Source organism: Venturia canescens, chromosome 1 (genome assembly GCF_019457755.1).
Source record: "Venturia canescens isolate UGA chromosome 1, ASM1945775v1, whole genome shotgun sequence".
Classification (NCBI taxonomy): domain Eukaryota; kingdom Metazoa; phylum Arthropoda; class Insecta; order Hymenoptera; family Ichneumonidae; genus Venturia; species Venturia canescens.
Window position 1 is genome coordinate 9,441,391 of NC_057421.1, and position 26,389 is coordinate 9,467,779.

Here is a 26,389-nt window from a genome sequence, read left to right on the forward strand (position 1 = left end):
TCGTCAATCCAAAAACACATTGCGACACATGTGAACTGCATGGTGAAAAACGATATTTTTATGAACAGATAATCGACGCGGTGGCATAGTCCCAATAGATTTTACAACGATTACCAAGAGCAAATATTTATTTAATTCTCAACAATGTCATTTCGTGAGCTACAAGAGCGAAGTCTTTTTTTTGCGAGCTCCTAATCATTCACCTCTCGACGAAAATCCGGATTGCACAAATAATTCACAAAAACCCGGAAACCACTGAAAAGATGAAAAAAATGAAAAAGTATTTGATCACTGCACTGACACGAGTAAGAGTTCCTAATTCAAGGCTTTTGTCGGAAGGGGAGTAGAAAAATGGAATTTCCACCGCGGTCCCCAAGACGCTTCATCCTTATTTTACTTTTCAACGTAATTTGTAGTCCGAATAAAACGATACGATCGTGAATCGGTTCGGAGCTGTCAAAAATTAGAGCAGCCGCAAAACACGTATACACGTAGAAAAGTGTGTGTGTGTGCATGCGCTCGCTATAAAACGAATGGAAACGTCTCTAGGGGGGTTAATGCCGTGCGCGAGTCTCACTCGCCTTAAATCTTGATCTCACCTCAGCCGTGCTACTGGCAGGTAGAGAGAAGATTGTATATAGTACGTGATATATATGTATATAAATATAAATATGTGAGAAACAAAGCGAAGAGGTGGAGGTGAGAGGAGGTGAGAGGAAGCGAAGTGGATTGCGGTGGCGGTAGCTCGCGATGTGCGCCGGTGGCGGTGGATGTAGGAGAAGGAGGAGGAGGAGGAGGGGGATAGAAGGCAGGTCTGGGTGAGCTTCGAGCCGGCGAACGGAAGCCAATCTGCTCGAATCCGGCGGAGCGCGAGCAGTCGAGGTACCCCTATAGCGTTCAAGATATAGCCTTTGCCGCCTTCTCCGCGTCTCTTTTTACCTCCCTCGATCGCGCGCGGATTGTGTGTCGTCGTAGCTGTTTGTTCACGTTTGTGGGTACGTCGTCGTCGTCGTCGTCGTCGTCGTCGTCGTCTCCGGGACGCGGTCGGCGGCACCGTAAGGCCTCTCCGTGTCTAAAAATATAGGTCGATCGACCACAAATTCAACAAAATCCGTTGCATCTCGTTCGTCGTTTCTTGGCGCTGTTTTCTTTCGAAAAATCTCGGTGGCTGATCGTCTTCGAGGGTGATTATGAACGGCGAAATATGGACGCGGAATAAGTCCGTGGGACGCGGGTGCGAACTCTGAGAAGCGTGGAAAATAAAAAGCAACTCGCACTCGGTATTCAACTCGGTGTCCGGCCTCGACTACTTTGAAGACTCTTGACCGGAGCTCGAGGAATAACGAAGAAGTTTGTAAAACGGCTCCGCGGCATCGGCACCTTCCATTGTCAACGTACGTCGCTCAGGCTTTTCCAGTGACTCCGGAGATGCGACACGCATAGTGCGACGAATATTAATATTGCGCTTGCGCATCTCCGAGGATATACTCGGCTCCCTATATCTATATTCGAATGACAGTGCGCTCGTGAACGAGGTCAACGTACACGAGTTCACGCAGCGTCGATCGGCGGGACGATGAAATCCGATCCCGATCCTTGTAGGGTCTTCGTGGAAACTTTTTGACAACGAAAAGCGTCGCGTTCTGCGGAGAGAAAAGTTCAAAGTGACTGGACGAGGGGGCTTCGGAAATCGCTCGGGAATTATTTTCATAAAACAATAAAATCGAGAGGAAAAACGTGAAGGTGGGACCAGCCGTGGAACAGTCGCAGTAAAAAAAAAGCCTGACGGAACAGAAGAAATTCGAAACGAGGAGAAATCGAAAAGTCGTCTGAAGTGGAGGGGACAATAGCGAGCCTGGGCGAGGAGGAGCGAGGGCGCGGTAAGGAGTCGACCGGTCGGTGATGATGATCGGCGGTGGTGTCGCGACACCTCCGGGTACTGCAAAAACCGTGGCTGCTATAAACAACGAAATGGTCGTCGACAGCGTAGGCAGTGGTAGTGTTAGTGGCAGTGCTAGTGGCAGTGGGAGTCCGGCTACCGGCTCGACCCGTACGAGTAACAATAACAACAATAACAATGACACTAGTAACAACAATAACAACAACGAAGGACACGTTATAGTTTTGGGCAGTGGTGCAGCACCTGTTACTACGAACACCGCTGGTTCCGGGGGTAAAATTTGTTGCCAGGATGACGATCCTAGCCCAGGAACGGGCACTACGGTCACCAGACCGTGGGAACCACCCTCACCAACTTTGGCTCAATCCCGAGCTCGTCTCCTACAAATTCATCCGTCGCATCATCACTCCCAACACCCCAATCATCCGCATCATCATCAAAGGCAAATTGTTCAACCGGCAGGAATCATCGAAGGTGAAACATCATTTTTAATTATATTGACAAGTCCTGCAGTCGTAGACTGATTTTTTTTTCGTTCGAGCGATACTCGTGAGAGGCTTTCATGTCGCAACGTTGACAGAGACATTCATTTTTCAACCATCAATTTCTCACTGCGGAGTAAGCTTATAAAAGAAATAAAATTATTTAAATCGTCTGAAAATCAAACGTTTTCGTTTCGACAAACCTGTACTCTTCCATTTAACAGAAAAATCATTTGTGTGTCTAGTTCCCACGTCATTGCTCAATCGCTCCCGGTATATTTACTTACCAAATGTTTTAATACCTGTACAATCGATGGATCAATGACACGTGAAAGTCAAAAAATAGCGGAGCCCTACTTGGGATTCTTAATTCTGTTTGTTGTGACACTCGCGTCATTTATACGTGGCAAAACCGATACAACGATATTAATCATTCGGTAAATTTCGGGGCTTGAGTACTTTTATAATCGATATTGTTGATCGAACGACGAACGACTCGAGAATTTTAGGCTCCAAAATATCATAGGACACACTTGAAAAAATAAGATTGCAAAAGTGTTTGGCTGCTTCTGATTGAACGGTGTTTCGAAACTCAAAAGAATATCAATTTATTCCTGGACATTCGCGACTAATTTTCATAGAAAATATTCCAAGGCGAGAAGGCATCTGAGCACTCTGGAGTGTAAAATCTTTACACTCCAAAGTGACAAATAATATTATCCACACATTTGTACAAAGCTCGAGTATGCGTATGCGGGAGGTGCTCTTCGTCAACAGAATCTTCCAAGAATTTCAGTGTTTTCTCAGCTCGATAGACCCGAAAAAGCGAATAAATATACTAAAAATCTAAATATTATGAATGTCACTATACCGAGGTGTGAGAAAGAAAACAAATTCGCAATCAAAAACGTCACCGGTATGAGTTTAATACATTTAATGTGATATATGCGGGTTAGCGATACACGGGTTTGTTCACTGAAAAAGCGACACGTGACAGGTAGATAAGACTAACTCGGAGAGGTTTGCTCCCATAAAACTCTTTATTTGACTTGATAATTTGCATGCAAGTGTATCCGAGCACAGGAGTACAGATAATAGCGGTACGATTGAAAGGGGTTGTAAAAAACGGGAGTATCGAGCCCCCGATAAAATAATTCATAGACTAATCTAATTACGAGGGCTATTGAGTATTAATATTGTAGCATTCGAGCTCGGTGGAGGATAGCGAATAGTATTGATGATTGAGGAGTGTTGGTATCCCGACAGCTTATTTTCTCTCGCAGGCATTTGCGACACTTGTTAAACTCGGCTTTTATGCTAATCGTCGCAACTGTTGGCGGGTGAAAATACGATTCCGTAAGCGCGCGAATTAACATTGCTATCAGCGGTTCGGTGGGTTTTTATCTGTAGGCTACGATGAACACGGAATGCTTGTAAAAGTTGGCACAGAGCACGGCGGTGTAGTTTCATCGATAATGGATTTATCCGCGATGTGTGATCGATGATAAATTATGTGCGCCGAGGAATATAATGACCCGTTACATTAAGGGGATATCCTCGATTTTCAATGTATCACTGCCACCGGCAATTAACCTGACGAAATTTCAACGCTGCGAGAAAAAGAGATAAAAAACTTGAGTCTTAAAACGCGCATTGCTTGCCGCGCATGCGAAGAGATTCATACCCATCTGGTGCGCCGCCCGTACGTAATAAGCATCTGGAACAATCAGAGCAGATTGTCCCGATTTGAGAGGACGAGAAAGGTAGAGAAACCTTTTTGCGCAGACTTACACATTATTCGAGAGAGTATATACAGGTATAGGGACCCGTATTATGTGGATTTATGTACAGACATACGTCGCTCTTACATGTACAAATATCGGCAAGGAATCACCTGCGTTATGCCACTCTCTTCCGCGGACTCTCGACTGACGAATTAATTCCAGGTTTCGGCAGGTGCACCCTTTACGATGAAAGGCCCGAGAGTATCCGGGGACGGAGCTATAGATATACGAGTACACGTGCCCACTACGCACGTACGTAACCGTTTCGCGATGTACGTACGCGTAAATTTGAGTACGCGCATACACACTCGCGTCGGCATATCTTCTGGGTTCACGGATTAAGAAGACGAAAAAACAAGCTGAACGCGTTTCCGATCGTCAAGCGATAACAAAAAGTAGCTCGTATTTTAACGTAAGGGGGATTAACAGGCGGCGCTCGCTCTCGCTCCCGAACAGATTGAAAAAATCACGATGCGCTTACCCGCCCTGCGCTACATGAAATTATAGTCGCCCGTGTATCGCGAACGTGCGTGTGTGCATTACGCAGAGGTTAAATTAAAATCCCGTAATACAAGCAGTAAATTTCCATGAAATGAGGACATTTTTTTAAAACGGGGGCTAAGAAAGTTCGAATCTCGTCTCGAAGCACCTGTTAACTAACGACTTTTCTCTGCGCGCTTCCGCGATTATCCTTCCCCACCGCATCCGCGAATCTTCGCGTCGCTGTTATTACTTTTGTTTTTCTTTCTCTAAGCTCACAACTTTGTTCGCGAACAGACTTAACAACTTGACATTTAGTCCATAGCTCCAGGTATAATATCGTTGACCCCTTCCGGGGTAAAAGTTTGTCGGTTTTTTTTTCCACGAGACCTTTTCCATCGTCCATTCATATGCCAGTAATAATATATTTTATTTGCGGATAGTTTTTTGATGAAAGTGAATACACGATTTGTGGTATTACAGCTGAGCTTTCAACACTTACTTTCAACATTTAAGGTATTCCTTTCACGAACTCGAATATTCTACGAATTACGGATTTTAAGTGACAGTAAAGTAAAAGTGCGCACGAATAGATTGGCGAAATTTCAGGTCAGGCTATCGAACATTTAATAAAGAATTAAAACTTCGAAAATCGTAAAATGTGTACTGGAGCTTATGGAGATTCCATCATCACCACATTTCCATTCCATAATTCATACTAACGACGCTGAAGTTTCCAACGTTGGAGTCCAACGAAATGAACGAAAAAAACGTTTGTAATTCACCAATTTTTTATTTCACGAATCGTTGGTGTGCAGCTTGAAAAACTACGAATCGCAAATTTGGCAGGGAACAAAATAGGAGAATTACTGGAATTGTTGGAGAGTTTTTTCGATCATTTCGTTGGACTCCAACGTTGGAAACTTCAGCGTCATATATACTAAATAATTCTTAATTCCTGATACAAACTGTCTATTAAATAGTGACGATAAAAATAAAGGGTTACAGAATACTTAAAAGAGATATCAACGACAGAAGTTGGAAAAATGGCAGAAGCAGAAGCTTTTCCCACATAACAGCGACTTCTCAGAGGTTAAGAATCAGTCCAAATTTCGAGTGCCCCTATTTGCGCCACCAAAAAGTCCGACCATGCGAAAGGAATACGTTAAATTCAGTGCTTGCCGTTTTTTAACGTGAATATTTCACTCAAATCGTAATCTAAGCAGCCTCTATAAAAATCAAACGAAAATCCACTCTCGAGGTTCCAACTTCAAAGTGAGTTTGGGGCCTGAAGAAAACGTAGGAGCTTTGAGAAATTACTGAGCCGTGTTCACCTCGAATATATTTCACCCCCAACTATTTCGTAACCCGAAGCACGCATACGCGATGAAAAAAAAACTACAGCTTTCGAGACTATCATTTCGTCGGTCAATTAGTTCTCCCTTGGCTCTCGAAAGGGTTGCATAAATATCGAGATAAATGGTGTGAGATCGACTGGGATACCACGGAGGTGTCTAATTGGCTATTAGGTAAATTATCTCGAGGCTGATGTGGCCTAACATCGTAAGCACCTGCTGTTCCTCCGAACCCAAAGCACAAGCTAGTAGAGAGTGAGGGCTCGAGTAAGACAAAAAACAACGAGCCACAGCGCTCCGGGAATCCCGCTATGATTTTTCCCTGCTCGGTCCCGTATCTAAACATCTTCGCCCATTTGGATCTTTTACGTTCACATTATCGAGCTCTTGATGCACGAGCAAATAGATGAATTTTAATCGTTTTCTCGACGTTTCCCCTCGTCCAATCTTCTGGGAAACTAAAAATACAATTTTGACGCAGAAAAGTATTTGATGCTCGAACATTTTTTTTCTTTTCAATGTTTTTATTTTTGTTTTTGTTTTTGTTTTTTTTTTTATTTTTCATTGATCCGTAGTTTTTTCGAATTTCATTTTTCGCATGTTTCTTCTGTTTTTATGAATAACATTGTAGCAAATGGCAAAATTCTTGATTTCTATCTTTGTCACGTTGGGAAAATCGAATTCTTGTATAAGAATCATTGATATTGATAGTGTTGATCGGCTAAAGTTACATCATTCTTTCAGCACTTGAATTCCAGGCGTATCGGCGGAGAAATTTTTTAACAAGATGGAAACGTTGATATCCGGAGGTCTTGAAATTTCGTGACACTCTCAAGCAGTTGTTGGGGCGTACAAAGTTTCTTGAATTTAAAACCTTATCATTAATCGGGGTTTAACGAGCCCCTGACGCTCTCGAAAAGAGCCTCCATTCACAAAATCGTTTCTGCTAAAGGGCATATTTTGCAGTCGCGTATCTAATCGACGATCTTAAGCGTGTTTTACGTGCGTCGCGAGAGTAAGGGTGCCAACACGTGGCCATAACACCGTGAGATTGAGAGAGAGAAGGCATGCAGGAGAGTAAAAGGGAAACTGAAAAGATCCGTAAAAAGGGAGTGAGAGAGGTGTAAATTATGATTCGTCCGGTGCGAAGAAAGTCGGCCGAAGCTCACCTGTGCAGAGTATTTCACCTGGTGGATTGGGACTGATATTTGTACACAAGACTCCGCGGCATGTGCAATTTCACGTCTCTTCTGTCGCCGGGCCAGCGTGCTTTTCTAAACTGGATGAAAAACAAGTTTCACGGCTCACGTGTGGCCTCCAAACTAATATTTTTTACGTAGCAAACTCCGCGTATATCGAGCGAAAGCGGTTGACAAGTCATTTTTATTTGTTCAACGAGGCAACAGATAATTAGGAAAGGCCGGCAGTAATTTATCGTTGCTTTTCTTCGCCATCGACGTCATCGTGCTAAGCCAACTCGGGGAATACGAATTCCATTAGAAAATCAAAACGCATCATTGTCTGTTTGATCATAAAATCGTAGAGAAGTCAGTGAACCGATCTAAAGGAACGTCCTAAGCCACCGAGCATAGGAGAGATTTTGCCACGATGCTGGTTTTTTTGAAAATTTTACAACTGCTCAACGCTCTTGAAATCATCGATTGAAAGAGCCATTGAAATTCTTCTTCGATAATTTCATTCGTTTTCTCTTGCATTCTTCAATAAAATGTCATTAAATATAGACATTTGTTGAGGAAAAAACGATAATCTAACCTCTTTGGCATTCGAAAGTATGATAAAAAGATGCTTCAACTGAAGAATTGAAAATAATTGATTAAAAAACGCAGAAGAAATAAGGAAGCTCGAGCAAAAGTATTTTCAAGACTTGGAATATGTTTTCAGTCTGATTCAATAGTCGAATTACGACCAATGAAACAGGCTGAAAATATTTTTCTTCAACTTCCTTATTTCGTCTGCGCAGCTTCAATCAATTATTTTCAATCCATCGCACTTCAATCATCTTTTTATTATACTTTCGGGATGCCGATGACGTTAGATTCTCATTTTGTTTTTTTTTTTCCCCAACGAATGTCTAGTTTTGATGATATTTTATTGAACAGTGCAACAAAAGCTTTCAACCGGGCCTACATATGTCAACAAATGTAGCAAAGAAACTTGGAATAATCCACATCGAGAATAATTAGTGGACAGGGTCTGTGTCCATGCGTAGGTTTTGCAGCTCTTTGGCTTCCTCCGACAGTGTATCGTCGACCATACTGCTTCGCGATCGACTTTGTATGCAACAGTAGCATCTCGTTATATATAAAAATGCACACGAGTACAGCGACGAGAAAGTACTGGGAAGACCGGGGCAAACGGGGTACCTGAGGAAATATCGTGATTTTCAGAAGTTTGAGAATATCTTAATTCATTCCTTACCTCCAAACAGCAAAAAACGCACTGGAGTTGGTGGAATTTTCGAGAAAAAAATCTTCGGGCACAATCGGGTACCATTCAAAAATTGGTGAACTTTTCTTCACCACAATTTGAATCCAAAGCGCCTTGTCTGCTTTTTTTTTAAAAGCACTCAAAATTTAGCCTTTTCTCTAATTTTTCTAATTTTCCAACATTTTTCGTTCTCCCTTTTCGATGATTTTTTAAAAAATTTTCAATACGTTCCTTTTTCAAAGAATGTACCGGACAGCCAGAACGAAAAAAAAGTTCCGCAGTTTTTCGAGTACCCTGATTTGACCCGGTCTCCCCTGTATGAATGTTCGAGCTTGCAGAGCCAGACAAACGATGACCACCGTCACGTTGGCCTACAATGACGTGACTTCTATCCATTGTAGCTCGATAATCGAATACCGGATTTTCGCACCTTCGTCCCCCTGATCCAATGTCCGAGTATCTTCCATTCCCTTTCCCTATTTCTTCTTTCGCTTTGTTTTTATTATTTGCTCCCGAACCCCGTAAACCGCAACAAGAATATTTTTCTTTCTTCCCGTGTTCAGTGGCCCCGATGAGACACTATTTCAAATACTGCTCCCTCGCGACAAGTCGATTAAAACTCTTCGCTTTTTTCCAAAGGGGAATAACATTTAAAAAACGTCATTCGGATATGGCTGATCGAGGGAATTCACCAACAATGTAACTCCTTCGCGCAGCCGTTCGTTCAGATCGGCCTCAACATTTTAATTATTAAACTGTTACGAGTGTAATTGGACATGGGAAATGAAAAACTCCTGAACCGGTCTTCGTACGATTAATTCACCGTTATCAGTCTCGTAGAAGTGAGCTCGTGTGATAATTGCGAGTTCCTTTATGACCATGAATATAGACGGCAAGCAATGAGTTTCGATCGCGCCTCAATCAATTAATGTATTCGCTTGTTATTTTTTATGTCATTCCACTTCTGACGGAGTTTGGGTTTTGACGCGAAGCCGCGCGACGTCGCATCGGCTTTCAGACCTTTTCGCTGAGATTCCTCGCAATCGTATTCAGCCAAGTTTTATCCTCCAAGAGACATTACTTTAATCTTTCGACCAGAATTCCTTTGTTCCAGAATATTCCGTGGGACAATATTTCCCGCAGATATCGTCGCAACATTGTTCCACCGATCGCGCTCGGCTTGTTAAAACAATACGAAGATTGATCCGACTAATTTAGTTTTCAACTCGCCATTCTGCTAACCGTTGAAAAAAAATCTTCAATCGTAATATTTTCTCGACGCCGCAAGATACACCGAGGATACAGAAAAAGTCAAAAGAATCAAAATGAAAAAAAGGCAGCGAAAAAAAGAGGAAAAATAAAAAAAATAAGAAAAATGCAAGAGCGATTACGGTCCTGTCCGCGTCTCTCGGAATGTCTCATACGCGGTGCAATTTTTATATGCAAAATTTCGTTATCGGAGCAGATCGGTAGTAATTCCGTTTCAAGAGTATCCGCACCTTATTTACTTCGCTTTCGCGTTCGTTCAGCGTTATATGGGTACAGAAAAAAATGAAATGAAATGAAAATAAAACGAACTAGCATTATATTTCAATCTCCAAGCAAATGCTCCGAGTATAACTATACACCGAGGGTATACACATGCGTGTCTTTCCGAAACGTTCTAAATATACGTGTATATAGTTATAATATGCATATATATATACCTGGGCGACATCGGGACAATTTTTAATCGACATTTTCGCACCGTCTCGTTCGCCAGTGATACTGGAAATCCAGCTATACTCGTTGAGAGAAAACCGGTTTCCCGGTTTCGTGAGAGACGTCGAGCCACACGATCTCAACAGTCGTGTATGGCACTTACTTCTTACTTCTTCTTCTTCTTCTTCCTCCTCTTCTTCGCGTTCTTCGTCTTCTACTTTTTCTCTCGGGTGCCCCTTTTTAGCCCGTGCCACAATTCGTCAGAAGCGCCTACTTTCGATTTCGCGAGCGACTTTGGGCTCGCAATTTTTGTCTCGATTCGCGCGCGCCCCGTCCGTTTAAACATTGTTGAGAAAAAAGGAATACTACTTTTTTGCGCTAATATTATTTCTGATTTTTCGCCAAATTTTTCATTGATTCTTCGATCACAACAGATTTCATCGCGAACATTGTACTCGCGGTTGGTTAGCTTATCACAAAAACGCTGCATCACTTCGACCGCGCGCGCGCGCGCGGACGTAAAAACACCAATGTGTTAATGCCCAATGTGAGAAACGATGCCATAAACTTTAACCATCCTCTATACATATTAACGCAATTCGTAAGGTTTTAAAATATAGGTGCATGCAAATCGGAGATTTAAGAATTTAAAAAAACGACGAGACGCATGTGTTGGTACAGTTGTAAAACAGTTTGTTGGGATTAACCGAGCATACATATGCTGATTTACTTTTTTGTATTTAATTATAGAACTGAGGTTTTTCGTAGTGTGTTTTAAGTTGTTTTGTCTTGACAAAAAGCACACCACTCCGAGTGGATTCGAACTTTAGAAACAAAAAGATCATGAGATGTTGATACGTCGAACAAACGTTGTACATTAAAATTTATTTACAGACAAAAAAATTGTTTGATTAGCCGATGAATATGAGAGGCGTTTTTTTTAAAAAAACGTGTCACCGCAGCTCGTGAGGAATCGACAATTAGGGTGTTTTTTACGAGGCCGTTTCAACGAGTTATACGCACGAAGCTGCGAGATTCAGCTTTTATTGCTAGCAATTAATGAACATTGATTTATTGGTATGATTCTGAAAGCTTAGGCACTTATTCGATTCGGCTCGATCGTATTCGCGTGGATTAACATATTTTCAAAGGACTGTAAAACCGTTGATTATTTTTCAGTTTGCGCTGCTCGCAGTAGTGGCGAACGCAGCGTTTCGTAACGATGCGGGGAGCACTATATTTGAGTGGAAAAAAATTTCGTAGACAACTGCGAGATAAGCACGGTTTGTCAGTTGGTTTTGTCAAATTGAAATCCCCAGTCAAGCTGGATACTTTAGATCGAAAAATTGACATCTAAGCAAGAATTGATAGGCGATCGAGCAGTTTTCTCGAAGACATTTGAATAATGCGATCGTTATTTTATTCCAAATTAATGAATCGCGTTATTTCCAGTAGATTTAACTAGATTGATTTCTGATACTTTGACGTTAAAGTTACGAGTTCAAGTAAAAGTCGATTCATAATTTTCATGAAAGTCGCTTAATTAAATCGAGATCGTTTGCTAGCTTGTGACGAGTACGACCGAAGCGAATTTCGAGTCGATAGTTCGCACGTTACCATGCAACCCACTGCCCCCTTCGATTGGGTCAAACTGACCCGAAGTTGGTAACTGAGCAGCCCAATCTTCAAATTGACAAAAAGTGGAAAGATATTTGAAGCTGAATTGAATTTTTTTCGCTGAGCACTCAGTCACTGACTGTTATAATAATCGTCGCCATTTAATTACGGGGCAGAGGGAGAAGAATTTTTTGTTTCAGTCTTTTTCATGATCAACCCCTTCCAATTGACAACGCCCGTTTCCAGCTGCAATTGAAACGCATGACAATGTTCATTCGACCTTCAAAATACGTCATAACCAAAAGAGTTTTTTGTTCACTTCATTCTGTGCTTTCTACGACTCGCTTTTTCTGGGATTTGTAATAAAACTATTTCTATTGATGTTAACATTTCAATGGTTAATATTATTTCCAGACCTGGTGAACTCGCCTATAGAAATGCTAATGAGCGATGCGTTAAAGATATGTGTGAAGTGTTACTAACACAAATATAAACGTCAACGGGCGTAATTAGTCAAGATATACGGTAGCGCTTAAAAATCAAGTGATTAAACAGCTCCAGAGGCTAGAGAAGCGAGAAAAAAAATTTGAGAGATACGCGTAGAGAATCGTGGGACTACATGGCTATTGAATTGGGTTGGTAAGGGGCTGGGATGTATTGAGTCGTTCAATGCCGCGATTCTCTACCAACGAAGCTTTGCCAGACTGTCTGTATAACGAAGGATCGTAGACTCGAACCAAGAGCTGCCACGTTATTTCTTTTTCACTTTCCGAAGCATCATTTTTGTTGGAATAAATGAATCTTTATGAGCCGATAAGTGGAGCTACATATGTGTGTTTAAACGACAATCATTTAGCGAAGTGAATCTTTTTTTTTAGTGTAAACATCGCAAGAATAATTAGCTTGAGAAATTTTGGCTTCTACGATAAATTTTTTCGTACTTTGGTGCTGGAATAAAATATTTTGAATTTGTTGGACATTAACGCGGTAAATATGTGAAATTATTAATATTCCGTTGTCTACATTTTGTAATTAGCCAGCAGTTGACAAATAGAAACTTGGAAATTACGACCGATGAACACAAAAACTGAATGGATCGTTGGAATAATTTCTACAACAATTTGTCCGTGGGGTTTAAAAATGTTTAAGTTTGCATGAAAAATAGCTGGTAGTCGTAATAACCGTTAGAATCGCTAACTCGCCGAAGAAAGCAACATAGAAGTGGACCTTTTTACTTTTTCGAGGTGAAACATAACGTTGCAGTAAGCAAATTATTAGCGAAAACCCGTTAAGCTAACAGCTCGACTGTGATAATTTGCTGTTACTTACTATTTCCGCCTTCTCGAAAGTGCATGCAATTTTTCTTATCAACCGAGCCTTAGACGATGATCAGCCACTGAAGGATCGTACAAATATGGCGTTGCTGCGCAGGCACTTGAAAACCTCTATTAACAATAGTTATTCGATCGTATTTTTTACGAAGCCAAATAGCCTCGTTTCTTCTGTCGTTTTTATGAAAACGACGAAAGCGCTTCGACTCGCAGTTGCAACCAAACGCTTTTTTCCATATTTTTCAATATAATTCTTAAATATTTTCTGTCACACTGCGATTAAAAGTTTCGATGAGTTGTCTCGTTAAATGTTGAGTTTGTGTAATTTTTATGGAAGGAAAGATCCTCAAAGAGACAGCAATTGAAAAAACAGATGAAAATAACGAAACTCAAGTTTTGTACAGCAATAAAAACGGGGTACGAGTATCAACGCTTCACAATTCAAACTCTTCTCGTTGGTCCGTAGGCGTGGGTTTGCAGAATTGCACCGGTAGCCCGTTCAACTCGGCCGGCTCGGCAGGTAGTGGTGGAAACAACGGCGGTACGTCACGTCAGCGTTTGCTCGAGCTTTCGCACGGGCTTGGTGCCCTCAGGCACTACAACGATCTCGCGAATCACGTTCTTTCGTTGAATCAGCAAGGGGCCGTTGTCACCAAACTTCTCGGTAAGTGCATTCACAAATCAAAGTCTCTTCTTCGATTGGATAAGAGGGGAAGATTGTTGGCCGTTGCGGACGCCGCGTTGCGAGCCTTCTTCGTGCTCTTCCCTCTATTTAATTTCGCACTTCCTTGAGGGACACGGCGATAATAAATAATAATGAACCGGAACGAGAAAAAGGAGTGCAAAATTACGGGTGTGAGAGCCTGAGTCAAAGTGCATCTTTCTATTGAGATGTATATCTATAGCGGAAGGGAGAACTAAGAAGAGCAAAGAACGACCGTTAGCGAAGAGTTGAAGGTCTCCGGTTTGCGAGAGCGCGCAGAAACGAAATTTTTTCTTCATCACCTTTGTAAAATGTTCGCGTGAACAAGTAGCCAGAAAGCTATGATTAAGGCTGTATATTTTCCAGCACTCTCTCTTTCTCTCTTTCGCTCTCTATGCATGTTTCGATGAAAAAAGCCACGTTTCGATGGATATAAGGTGCGAAGGAGAGCCGTAACTTCTTCGGAACAATATAATGTTTTATATTGCAGCTTACCGGGGCGTGAGTACGCGATAAACATTAAGGTTCAAAGTGGAGTATATTTCATTCATTAGTGCCGTCTAAAGAGTCACTTGTCGACGACAAGCTTTCTTCCGTCTGCGTCACACTGCACTGGAAAGCCTAGGCAATGTGCGGAGCGATAAATATATAAATACGAGCGCATCGCCTCGTGTTCGCGACTGTACAAAGATAAAACAGCATTATTTCCCAGTATGAAGGAGTATCAGAAAAAAAGCTTTCTAGTCGTATAAAAGGCCTTTCGATATGAAATTGTTTTCGGCGAATGATCATTCGAGTTACCTTATAAAGAATATTATTCGCACGCGGCTACCCCCTCTGATGATATTTCGATTTCTTGTCCAATATTCCTCGCTTCTCTCTCGATACGAGCGCTCACCTCGTTCGCGCGGTGAGCCCTGCTCTCAACGAGAGCAGCATATTTACGCGTTGCTTTTTTCCTCTTCGCCTTATATTTTTATCCTCCGAGGATGCTGCTCCGGAGGAACGACGCGATTGTTCAGGACTCGCTCGCGCGCAGGAAGCGCATTTTTCACGCTCCCAACGTTATATGTACTTTTGCCGAGAGATGAATTTCACGGAAAGTGGCTCGTTTTAGCGCGGTAATAAAGAAAGTGCCGAGAGAAAAAACGACGACCAACGAGGGATGCAGAAATGATTTTTTTCTTCTTTTCGTGTACAGTGTGTTATCTCTTCCTGCTGGGTTATTGCCTCAAAGAGAGGAGAAGGATGCTCTCGAGGCGCGCGCTTGTGAATTGCCCCCCTCACGCTGCACAAAGTCAAAGCGCGAGCGCGAGAAGTTCCAAAGAGCGGTGTAATAAAAAAATGAAGAAAAAAAATGAAAAAAATGAAAAAAAAAAAAAAAATGTACGTACACGTATATCGGTATACATAGAAAGAGAAAAGGATTTCTGCTCAAGATTTCTTCGAGGTCCCTGGACGAGGGTGCCACGCTCTCCAAAGCTATCTCTCTTTCTTACTCTTTGGAAATCTTTCAAGTCTGTTCTCACTACACAACAGCTACGACTAACAACATTGTCATATAGATATACACGCGTTCATATACGTATAGCTATATGTATATAAGAACAGAAGCAAAAGGGTCCAGCAGAGGCCCAAGTTTCTCGCTCCTCGTTAACTTTACGAGTAGCTCGTAAAAATACCGTTCTCCCCAACTCGCGCAAGCCTCTCAACCTCTTCGATAATGTCTTCATTTTCGGAATACCAACCTCCTTAGGCGCCCAAGGTGAATATAATGTACCATAATCGGGTGGGCAATTACTTAACCGAAGAAGGAGACAATTTATACCACCCTGGACAATAATATCGGAGGCAATTATTTATTTGGGGCCTTGTCTCCCGGAGAGACAAAGCTCAGAGTTTACGCATTTTCGCGCGCATTTTTTTTATCGCCTTTTCGTACGAGCGCCTTCGCGGTAAACCCGAACACTTGCTCAACTCGTCATCGCGGTTTAGGGTTCCAGACTTTCATTGCTCCGGACGGATTAATTTTTTTCTTCTTTTTTCAATTTATCGCATGGAGCGTTGCTACATTTTGAGGATGAACATCGCCGTTTCACGCATTACGATGTCGATAACGACGTACAAAGCTTATGTTGTGCAATCGAGTCGTGAATGACTCGAGAAATAGAGAAAACTCTCCATGAAAATTTTTGCGAAAGTTTCCCCAAAATCAATGGAGATTTAACAATCTTCTGAGGCTTTCTATCGCAATCTCCAGTGACTGCTGGGAACCCATTTTTCTGAATCCATGCCCAGAGTTTCCTGCTGCAATGCATGAGCGATCGGGGCACGATTTTTTCGATCTTGCTGGCTCGCTGTGTCACAGCCAGGGTGTCGCCTGCCTGGAGGCCTTTGATGGCCGGCCTGAAGCGTGCTCGCATTGCCACTCGATCAGATTAGTCCGAGGAACTCATTTTTTTTATTTTTCATTAACAAACAAAAATTAGTGGAAGGTTCACTCGAGTCGGGAGCGTGTGACGAGAGTTGGTCAAAAGAAAAATTATTGCGACTAGCCTAGTCGGCCCAATGAGTTATTGACGGAATTTTTAACGCGCGTTCGTGTCATCATCAGTGTTCAAACGTTTGGCATAACTAAAACATGGCAGAAACTTCAAAAAAAAACAAGTTTTTCTAAATCACATCAATATTTTCTCACCCGTCCTTCATATTTTATTGGATGTCCCCTAGTGTGAGTTGTGTGAATCGGAAAACGTAGTCACCGGTTTCAAAAAACGCGCGGTTGCAGCGTTGCTATCGCGAAAGTGACACATGGGTTAACCTCCCAATAATTACAATTTTTCGAGAAAAAAATCATTAATTGCGAACTTTATAAGTATATTGAATGGATTTTACGAAGCTGTGAACATATTCTTCAGAATTTTTCTGCAAGTTTCTGCAAGAACTGTTTGTCAATGTCTGCAAATTTGGTATATATAAAGACGGGAAAACCACTGAAACCCGTAAGAAATCGTGTTCATTTGGAGAATCAGCTTTAATTTTTTTCTCACGAGCAAAGTATCCTCGGGCCCTGAAATTTTGACAGGACATTTTTTTATTAATCATCACTGTATCCGAATTTTTAATATCGAAATCTCTTTGTTAATTCGATTACCAGATGATTAAGCTTGTGCTCCGAGAGTACACTCGCCGTGTCGTATTTTCTCCTGATATGCTGACTGATTTTGCACTGAAAAAACTATTTTCACAGAATTTTTTCTTTTATATTATTGAACTCGAATAACGTTTTTCATGGTGAGTTGAAACGTTGAAAATTGAAAAAAAAAACGCATTACGTGAGTTCTTTGAAACTGCTTCCCTTTCGTGTTTATATTCTTGGGATTGAAGTTTATAAAATTCCGTTACTTCTAACCAATTATGGATGAATGGGAGTGTAATACGTAACCGCTTGTACACAAGAAGTGAAGAATCATCATTTCGTTGTTCCTTGATCCCTCAAAATTTGGTAACGGAGAGAGGCCATCGGCGGTCATCGATTGACTTCGGTTCGTCAGTCACGCGATTTATGGGGACCACAGAAGCGGACCTTAATTGTCGGGGCCTTTTACTCGTACCTTTCGAAAGAGAAAAAAACACGGGGCGATCGAAATATCGATTTCACTACATGGCTTGTGTTATTGAAAAAAGTTCGCTGTCTCTTTATGGCTCCTTCATTTCCGTATATGACATTCAAAAAGGTCTTTTTGCTGGCCGCTGTGCGGCATCATCCGGGGTCCAGCACGATTCCTACGGCTCCCGTTCCTTTTCGTGCATGCGGTTTTGCGGCCGGCTTCGACGAATTCTGTCCTTATTATTTTGTTAGTTTAGCACTAATCCGATCAACGGAAACTGTGAATCTTCTTGTTCAAAAACTGGCGTTATTTCAAACTTCGAGGAAACTAATTCGACGAAATCGCTGCTGATTTTCGTTCAGAAATCAGATGATGACAGCGGGATATTTTATCTGCCAAATTCATCAGTTAACATGGCACAGTTCTGATGAAAATACACCTGCTAAGGATTCGATTTTACTGACGATTTGTATGGCGCGCTGAACACGTAAGCAAAGCGGCATCATGACAAAATTGTGCCAAACTCCCTTCGCTCGCGCACTTTCACGAGACGTGTAAACGGCGAGGACGCACTCGTCGTCAAACGTAGAAAGGGCTCCGCGTTGTGGAAATCGTCCTGACTAAACTGCGCAGGGACGCGATCAACTGCGCGCGGTTTCTTTTATTAAACGCATGCAGGCTGTCACAAAACGTTTTCTCGTATTGGATTCGCATCGACTGTCCAGTTTGCTGAAGTACATAAAGGAATCGAGCGATGGGGGAAGAAGTGCGAGTAACTAATGGAAAGGGGGAGAGAAATCGTTTGTGTGTGTGTATGGGACAGAGAGCGAGGGGGAGGGGGTGATAGGTAGCCCGAAGGGAGAAGAGTTTGCTCGAGGTACAAATAGCTATTAGGTCATTTTAAAAACTTTCTCCTTCCCTTCGTATTTTTTCGTCTCTTTCGTTTTCTTCTCTCTCGCTCTCTTTTGTCCGTTTTGTGGTACATCGTTTATTTCTTCGGCACGCACTTGACTCTCTCGTGGGAGCGCACGCGATATAACAAACCATCGAATCGCGTCCCTGGGCCCATTTTCTTAGCGGCGTTCGCTCTCGCCCGCGAATAATCCGCGAGCATCGTAAGAGTATCTCGTTTTTTTTCTTTCCTCGTTATTATTGTTATTGATAATGGGGACGTAATGACGATCGATAATTGCTCAGGTCTGCCTGCGCCTCTGGATTCCATTAAGAATCACGTAAGGGGCTTGCACGATAGAGCCTCTCGCACCTTCTCTTGCTCCTTTGACAGACTCTTTTTGCCTTCGTCTGTCTTTTTTTTTAATCACACGTGTGTGCTCATATCGAAGCAGGATACACTTTTCGAGTTTTTCGAAGTTCCAGGCTCAAGTTTCTCTCAACCGAGTCATTCTCGTCAGCGTCACGAGCCTTGGACTCTTGACCAGAGTCTTGTAACCTTACTGCAGGTTTTGACGGTTTGCTCGAAGTTGCAAGCATTCATTTGGATCGAAGTTTCACGAGAAGCGAATTTCTTGGAACAAAAATTGTAAAGCGACACGCACGCGGGCCGTGAAAAGGTGGAACAAGTACACTTACCTTCCGAAGAGTTCTGCAATGAAGTTTCTCTCCGAAGAGAGTGATCGATCCTCCCAAAACGTAATTTTATATTAAATCGTGTTAAAGAATTTAGAATTCATTAAAACGAATGACTTTTTGAGAAAAATTTTATACGAAGTTCCTTGCAAAAATTGAAATAACTGTCTGCGAACAAATTTTTATGAACGACGATAAAAAGGGGCTCGAGTGGTCGCTTATCGAAAAAGTGTACGTCGTTATTCGCCATATTCTTAATCGTCTCGTAACGAATTGATCTCATGATTTTCTGTCGAAGTTTATAAAGGCTTGACTCATCAATCAAGTTGTTGATAAGAAACACATTTTTTTGTGTGGCAAAGATGTTATGTTTCAATCATTTAAGGGGGGCATTAATCTATGCACAGTTTTTTTTTTCAGTATCTGATATTCTATTAAGACCTGCGGGAGTGTATCACGTGTACTAACGTAGCATGTAGACAGATGCGTCCTTGACGGATAGCACAGAATGGAAAAGAGAGGGCGAGGGGCGGAATGAAAAGATAATTTCTATGCTCGGATAGAAGTCAAAGCTGCGCACGCTTTATATGTGAAGCCTTTGCGCGGTAACTTCACATTATTTATTATATAAAGCCCCGCGGAGAGAAGTCATTATTGAAAGCAACAAGCCGCGATAAAGCGATCCCTGTGCAAGCATACGAAGACAGAAATACATAAACTCAGGCATTTATGGGAATGACGCAAATTCACTCGACGAATCTGCTGGATTCCAATCAACTTAATCATCTCTCAAGCACTTAATTGAGACATGTAGAAAAAACATTTTTCTTTATTTACGTGTTGCAGGAACTTTACGACCGCCCGGACTGATAGGCGGCAGCAAACCGAAGGTAGCCACGCCCGCAGTTGTAGCAAAAATCGAACAGTACAAAAGAGAAAATCCAACGATCTTCGCATGGGAGATACGAGAACGGCTCATCTCAGAAGGTAAAGTTTCGTCCCAATTACACTCAGACTCGAACTATTTTTATGTGTTCTATACACTCATTTCAAGGAAATGAAAATTTCATTAGTGTTCATTCTCCTTACCTTATTGGATTAAAAAATTATCGACCTATTGTTTTTTTCTCTTCGCCATATTTTTGTTATTCATTTCATGGACAAGTGTTTTCTGTTTCGTCGTTAAATTTTCGTTGAGAATTCCATTTCGAAATCGTTAAACTCTGACTTAACATTGGGCCTCTTGCAATCTTTGTTTATTCCGTCAGCTTTACAAGAGTTTAGTGAATTTAATTTTTTCGGACTCCAATGTGTCATCATACAGTAAAATCGGACGACTCGAGTTGGAGAAATATGAGCAGTCCAAATAAGCCCGCAGTCGAAGGATTATTTCGAGTTCAGAAGGATCAAGTACTGCAGATTTTTGATGATCAATTATTTTGCTTATTTTCCAAATTTTCATTTGTTACACTAAGTCGCTGGAAGCATCGAAAAATGATAATTTTTTGTGAAGAGGAAAGTGAAAAATTTGGTCTACAAACGAGAATATCGTTCGGCAAATTCGATAAATTTGTAAAAATATTTCTTCCCGTGTTTCAGGTGTTTGTAGCAACGCGACAGCGCCCTCTGTGAGCAGTATAAATCGCATATTGAGGAACCGGGCCGCAGAAAGAGCGGCGGCTGAATTCGCCCGAGCCGCTGGTGTCGGTCTGTACGCGGCCGGACCTCATCCGTACTTCAATTCGGCCCATTACCACCCTGGATCGTCGCATCATTTGTCGGCAGGATGGCCAACGCCCGGGGCACCGGGACATCCCTGGATGATGCCGCCTTTGGCTTCGGGACTTACGGGAGCAGCGTCGGCACTTTTACTTCCGCCGTCGCTGAGCCCCGGTACAGCAGCGGCCACGGCAACCGTCGCCGGAAGTCCGGAGCACGCTCTTCATGCTGATTCCATAGCGCGGGGTTACCTTCAAGGTATTTTCATGCAAATTCAGAGGAAAAAAAACATTTTTTCCAGCACGAATTCCCCTCCCAATAAGACATCGAATCTTTGGCCCTCTTACCATTTCACGCTTGAGCCACGTCGATCGTGTTCCTCGGTTTCGTGCAGCCAACATTTGAAACTTTCGTTGAGAGTTCTCTGCAAGAAAATATGAAAAAATCGTTGCTTTCAGAGGAATTTTTGTTTTAAAAGTTATTGCAAAACGGGAAAAACTGCCAATGGATTTCGATTGCCATCGATTTTTTCCTTTTCTAAATTGTGCGATAATTAACCGGATTCATTGTACCCCCGAACCAATTGGCTTACATCGAGTCCTCTCAACTTCTCGCGTTTGCCCAAATCTCGTTAGCTCCATTTCTGCCAAAGATCGGAGTAACTCGACCCAATTTTTTAACGAAAAGCCAAGTTTCGAATAAATCATTTCCATTATCGCGACACACACGTCCATATACGTGCCGCGCATAGTATTGGGAATAGGAATTTGAGATGTAGCCACGCGTTGGCAGTATGATAATGGTTCGGAGCAGCTTCATATCGCACGCCACCCACACAAGACACGGGTTCGATGAAATGTTGGAGCAAACAGAGAGCTCGGACGAGAAGCTCTGTGTATAAATACACTTGAGTGCATATATATACGAATTTAACATACTAGAAGTTTGGATATGATCAGGCAGTTTATAACGTCGGACAGCACGCTACTTAGTGATTCATTAACGAGCATATAAACAGCGAGTAAGAATGCACGTGACATAAATTATCGGGACAACAGGGTTCTTTCGTCGTGGAGAACTCTCACGACGTTTCAGATCGCGCTCACCCATGTTTGACTGTGTATATGCGAGCATACAAACGCGGGGATCGCAGTTCTCCGTTCTGTGCATACACAGAGAGCGAGCCAACTATTTTGCTTCTCGTTTTCCACAATTTCATTATCGAATCCGAGACGTCAAGAAGTATGAGATTAAAATCACGTTCGTAACGATCTCTGACATTTTGTGCTGTACGCCAGTTCGTGCTTTTGTCGTTTGGAGTTACATTGCGGGTCCAATGATTAATTTATCAAGAGCAAACGTTGCAAGGCGAAGCGTGACGACTCGTTAGGCGTATAAAAAGGGGCTGGAACGAACGCGGGGTTTTCGGAAACCGGAGGCATGTTTTCCCTGCTTTTTTCCTTTTCCCAAAATCATCTAATCATCGGTTTAATATTTTCTTCTGTTTTCACGATGAGAATGATAACACGCTAGGTTGCTTTATTCTTCAGACGGGGATGGCGACGACGGAAGCTTGGACGGCTCGGAACAACCGAAATTCCGACGTAACCGAACAACTTTCAGTCCTGAACAGCTCGAGGAACTCGAAAAAGAGTTTGAGAGATCCCACTATCCGTGTGTCTCCACTCGAGAACGTCTTGCATCCAAGACCTCCTTATCCGAAGCCCGCGTACAGGTGAGACACCAAATAAATTTATATCGTCCAGTTTCTCTCGCTCTCTCTCCCTCTCACTCTGTTTATCGCTGTCTTATCATCGATTACTCCGGGAGAGCTCTGCTCGTCAACCACCTTTTTTCCAATTTTCACTCATTTTCCTTACAGCTTCGTTGTTTATTGCGAATTTCCAAGCTACAGATAAATTCAGCTGGAAAAAAGGTTTGGAATGAGAAAACCTGGAGTCATTTTTACACAAGAGTACACAATTCGTGCCCAGGATAGAAAAAAAAGTAATTTTTTAAATGACCGCTAGTCAAAACGTCTATTGTTCGTCGTAACAACGGTTTGAAGAATTATTATTACAATTAACAAATTCAGGAATACAATAAATTCTAAAAACCACATATTAAAATTGACATGAAATTACACGGAGAAGTGTTTCGGCTTAATTTTAACGAAGATCTGAAAATAAAGGAACATTAGATTCAGTCTTTCTATAAATTCGGATCGAATTCTTTCTCAGTCTCTCCAGTTCTCCTTTCTTCTCCCGGACGTATTCGTAATATCACTTTCCCTAAGTTGTATATCTCGCTGAATTATATCGTTAAGTCACGAGCCTTCTAACGACCTAACTCGTGACTCTTAGGTTTGGTTTTCCAACAGACGAGCAAAGTGGCGGCGTCATCAACGAATGAATCTATTAAAGCGTTCGCCACCGCCGCCGCCGCCACCTCCGCCTCCGCAGCAGCCACAGCAGCAGCAGCAGCAGCAGCAGCAGCAACAACAGCAACTTACTGTGTCCGCGACTGGTTTAGATATCGGCCGTACGGTGTCGGGATGTTCGATAGGAGGTATGGGAGGCGAAAATAGTGCATTTCGGGCGGTAATTACAGGCACAACGACGATACCAACGACCTCGTCGTCGTGCGACAGATTGGAAAGTATCGGAATAAGTACACGACAAGTCGAGAGAAAACCAAGCGCATTTAGGATGATAAGTCAGTTGGTGGGTGAAGATACGACGGTTAAAAACGTCACACCATCCCCGACGAGTCCGATCGAGCGTGGCAGAGGATCCGTCGGGCCTGGACCGATGGAAGTTGAATCCCCGGACGACGAGGACGAAGAGATCGACGTGCAGGATTCCGATCAAGAAATCGTTACGTCGTCTCCATTAGCCTGGAGAGATCACTGGAGCGATCAACAACCTCTCGAACTGACGAAGCACGACCGTTGAGCGATAAACACGCGAAGCCAGCAAAAAGACAATCTCATTTTAATCTCGATGAAAACAAGTGGAAAGTGCCACGAAGCCAATGGAGACGTTTCCGCTGCTGGAGCACTTTTTCCAACGCTGCGTGCCCCAGTGAAAAGTGCTCTTGCATAACTTTCGATCGACGTTTATTCGGAATAAATAAAACAAACTTTCGCCGCTGAATTACGAACGGGCATCGGTGATCGAAGGAATCTTACGAGTCGTAATCAATGTCGTCCGATCACAAATGTGGCACACTGTGATGCGACTGTTCACGTTAATCCTGTAATGTTAGTGTGATCGTGCCGAGATCTCTCAACGCGACGAAACACTGTTGCAATATTAATCCTCCTGCGAATCTTTCGAATGGTGAATCTCTTTTGTCTGCGTACTGTAATCTCGTATCACGCGTCAACACTTCGGGCTCGAACAATATTTAGCTCTTATCTTTCTCTCTATCTGCATCCCTATTTCTATTTCACTTTCTCAATCTTTGTAGCGTATATCTACTGCCGTTGCGATTACTATCATCAGACACTACATCGCATGACACACCGTTCTTGTCGCCGGTACACAGCTCGCGCATATTATACGCGCATTCGTATTCAACCGGAACAATGTTATCCTCTACTTTTTCTCGTTACTCTCGCTGCTTGCGAGTCTTAAAAATTCTATTTATTGAATCTTTGTTCAACGGTCTCATACGTTTAAATAACGATTATTCAAAAAGAACTGGGATATTTCTTATCCGAGGATTGTGTTTCATCGTCTCTTGAATCTCAACACCGATCATTAATCGCCATCATTAGAGAGTCAAATGAGTTTCATCGTTTATTCGATTCGGAATTCGTCAATTCGAATCATCGAGTCGATTCTTGTGCTCCGTAATTTATCAATTTCAGGCCGTTTAACCGAGTTTGATTCGGAATTTTTGCGGCAACGAAGGGTCCTGATTCGCAGAGTGCAAAACGAAATATTGTGGCGTTGAAAAATTCGTTTTGGCTGTGAAGTATCGTAAATAAAATAAAAGTCATTTTGTCTGGGAAATGTTCGATCGAAGTTGGAGATTTGACGGCGCGTTCGACGACGGGGATACAGCAAAACTTGCAGATTTTGAGAATTCGTTTTGTACCGTTTATTCTACTTAGAGCATATTATCGAAGACACGAAATCACAGTCCCACCGTAAATTTCATAGAAAATTTTTTCAAAATTTGACGAATAACGCGATCGCTCTGACCGCTTGTGTCGCAATCACCAACTTTGAAAAGTCAAAACCACACAAAATGCAAATGCGAGTTCGTTGATGCGTGCAAAAATGTGAGCAATCGTAATTACGCACTTTGGAAAAACGATTGAGAGAGAGCGAAAAATCGTAGGAAAACTCCGTGTCTCAGAGCGGCTCGAGCGTATCATTTTGTATGTCAACGAATCGGCGAGTTAACCAATTAAACGAGAGCCAGTGTCGTGGCAATCTTTAGCGCATGCGTCGCGAACAATCTTTCCGTCTTATTCGCGTGAAATAAGGTGGCAAAACGCGAAGAAATTCACCAATTAAAGTGAAATAAGTGGTGCGACGATCGCGGACGAGTGTGTTAAAGTAAATCGATATTCACGCATCGGACTAATGGCAAATTCACCATGAGTTTCATTAAAACGAGCCAAAAGTGTACATAATTAAAGCAAAGTAATTACGTCCATCTTTTCGTCTCTCTGAAAGAGCAATACTAGATACTTAAATCCTCTCTCTCTCCTCAATCCTCGACTTATGAATCTCCAAAATGAGGATGAAATAGAATAAATGCGATCAACTCGATCGAGACTAGTCCTAAAGATGAAAATAACGGAAAGAAGTTGAACCATTGGATTTTCCGGATACTCTGTATAGCTCGTAGGAAGTATTAACCCGTAGACTCCACAATGGTGCAAATTTGCACCCCCGAAAATTTCCAGAGCTTCAAAATTCCTTTCTTCAATGTGTCCATTTTTCCATGATAAAACTTGATTTTCCAATTTTTTTAATGATCGTAATCGATTACTAAGGAATTGTTGTAACCCCTAAAAAGTCTCATTGTAAGATTAATTCATACATTTATGGATGAAATAAAAAGTTTCGAAAAGTCCAAGAGCTATTTTGCACGAGTGTGGTGCGAGTGTAACCTCAAAGGGGGTGTGGTGTCTACTGGTTAATATCGATTATGAATCCTATGGACACCCACTGTTTTATGTATTCAATATATATAAAATATTTGATGTAAGTGTATCCACACATGTATTCGTATGAATATTTATATGTGTGTGAGTAAATGTACAATACACACGTAGGATTAGTATACATTATATACCTCTGTATGAAAAACCTTCTCTGTTGGGACAATTTTATTTAAAAAGAAAAATGCAAAATGGTTTGTAAATATATCGTAGTAGTTATTTATAATCCAAGTTGAAAAAATTCTATTCGGGTGGGTCGCGAAGCGAAGCTGCGAGAAACGAAAAATATGGATAAGGGAACGGCTAACCCCGAGCAGGCGAAATGTCAAATATCGGGAGAACCAGTGAGCCATGTTGTAGAAAAGAATAAAAATAAAAAAGAGTTGAAAATAAGAAGCGACCACTGCAGCGATTAACTCGCGAATTCTCCAGATTTGCAAATAAGGGTTTTCACGCTCCTCTCTTTCTCTCTTTCTCTCGCTTTTACTC

At 42.1% G+C, this 26,389-nt stretch overlaps 1 protein-coding gene across 2 annotated transcripts; it reads left to right on the top strand.

Annotated features, from left to right (window-relative positions):
- Positions 1-894: 894 nt before the first annotated feature.
- On the top strand, positions 895-26,105 carry LOC122415141 (paired box protein Pax-6-like). Of its 2 annotated transcripts, none has more exons than XM_043427037.1 (6): positions 895-2,374; positions 13,565-13,762; positions 19,846-19,986; positions 20,599-20,976; positions 22,269-22,453; positions 23,082-26,105. In XM_043427037.1, the coding sequence occupies exons 1-6, from the start codon at positions 1,903-1,905 to the stop codon at positions 23,670-23,672; spliced, it is 1,965 nt and encodes a 654-aa protein (XP_043282972.1). In that variant the 5' UTR covers positions 895-1,902; the 3' UTR covers positions 23,673-26,105. The 2 variants fall into 2 exon arrangements, with proteins under 2 accessions (XP_043282972.1, XP_043282979.1); XM_043427044.1 differs by having other exon boundaries at positions 23,099-23,453.
- Positions 26,106-26,389: the final 284 nt, after the last annotated feature.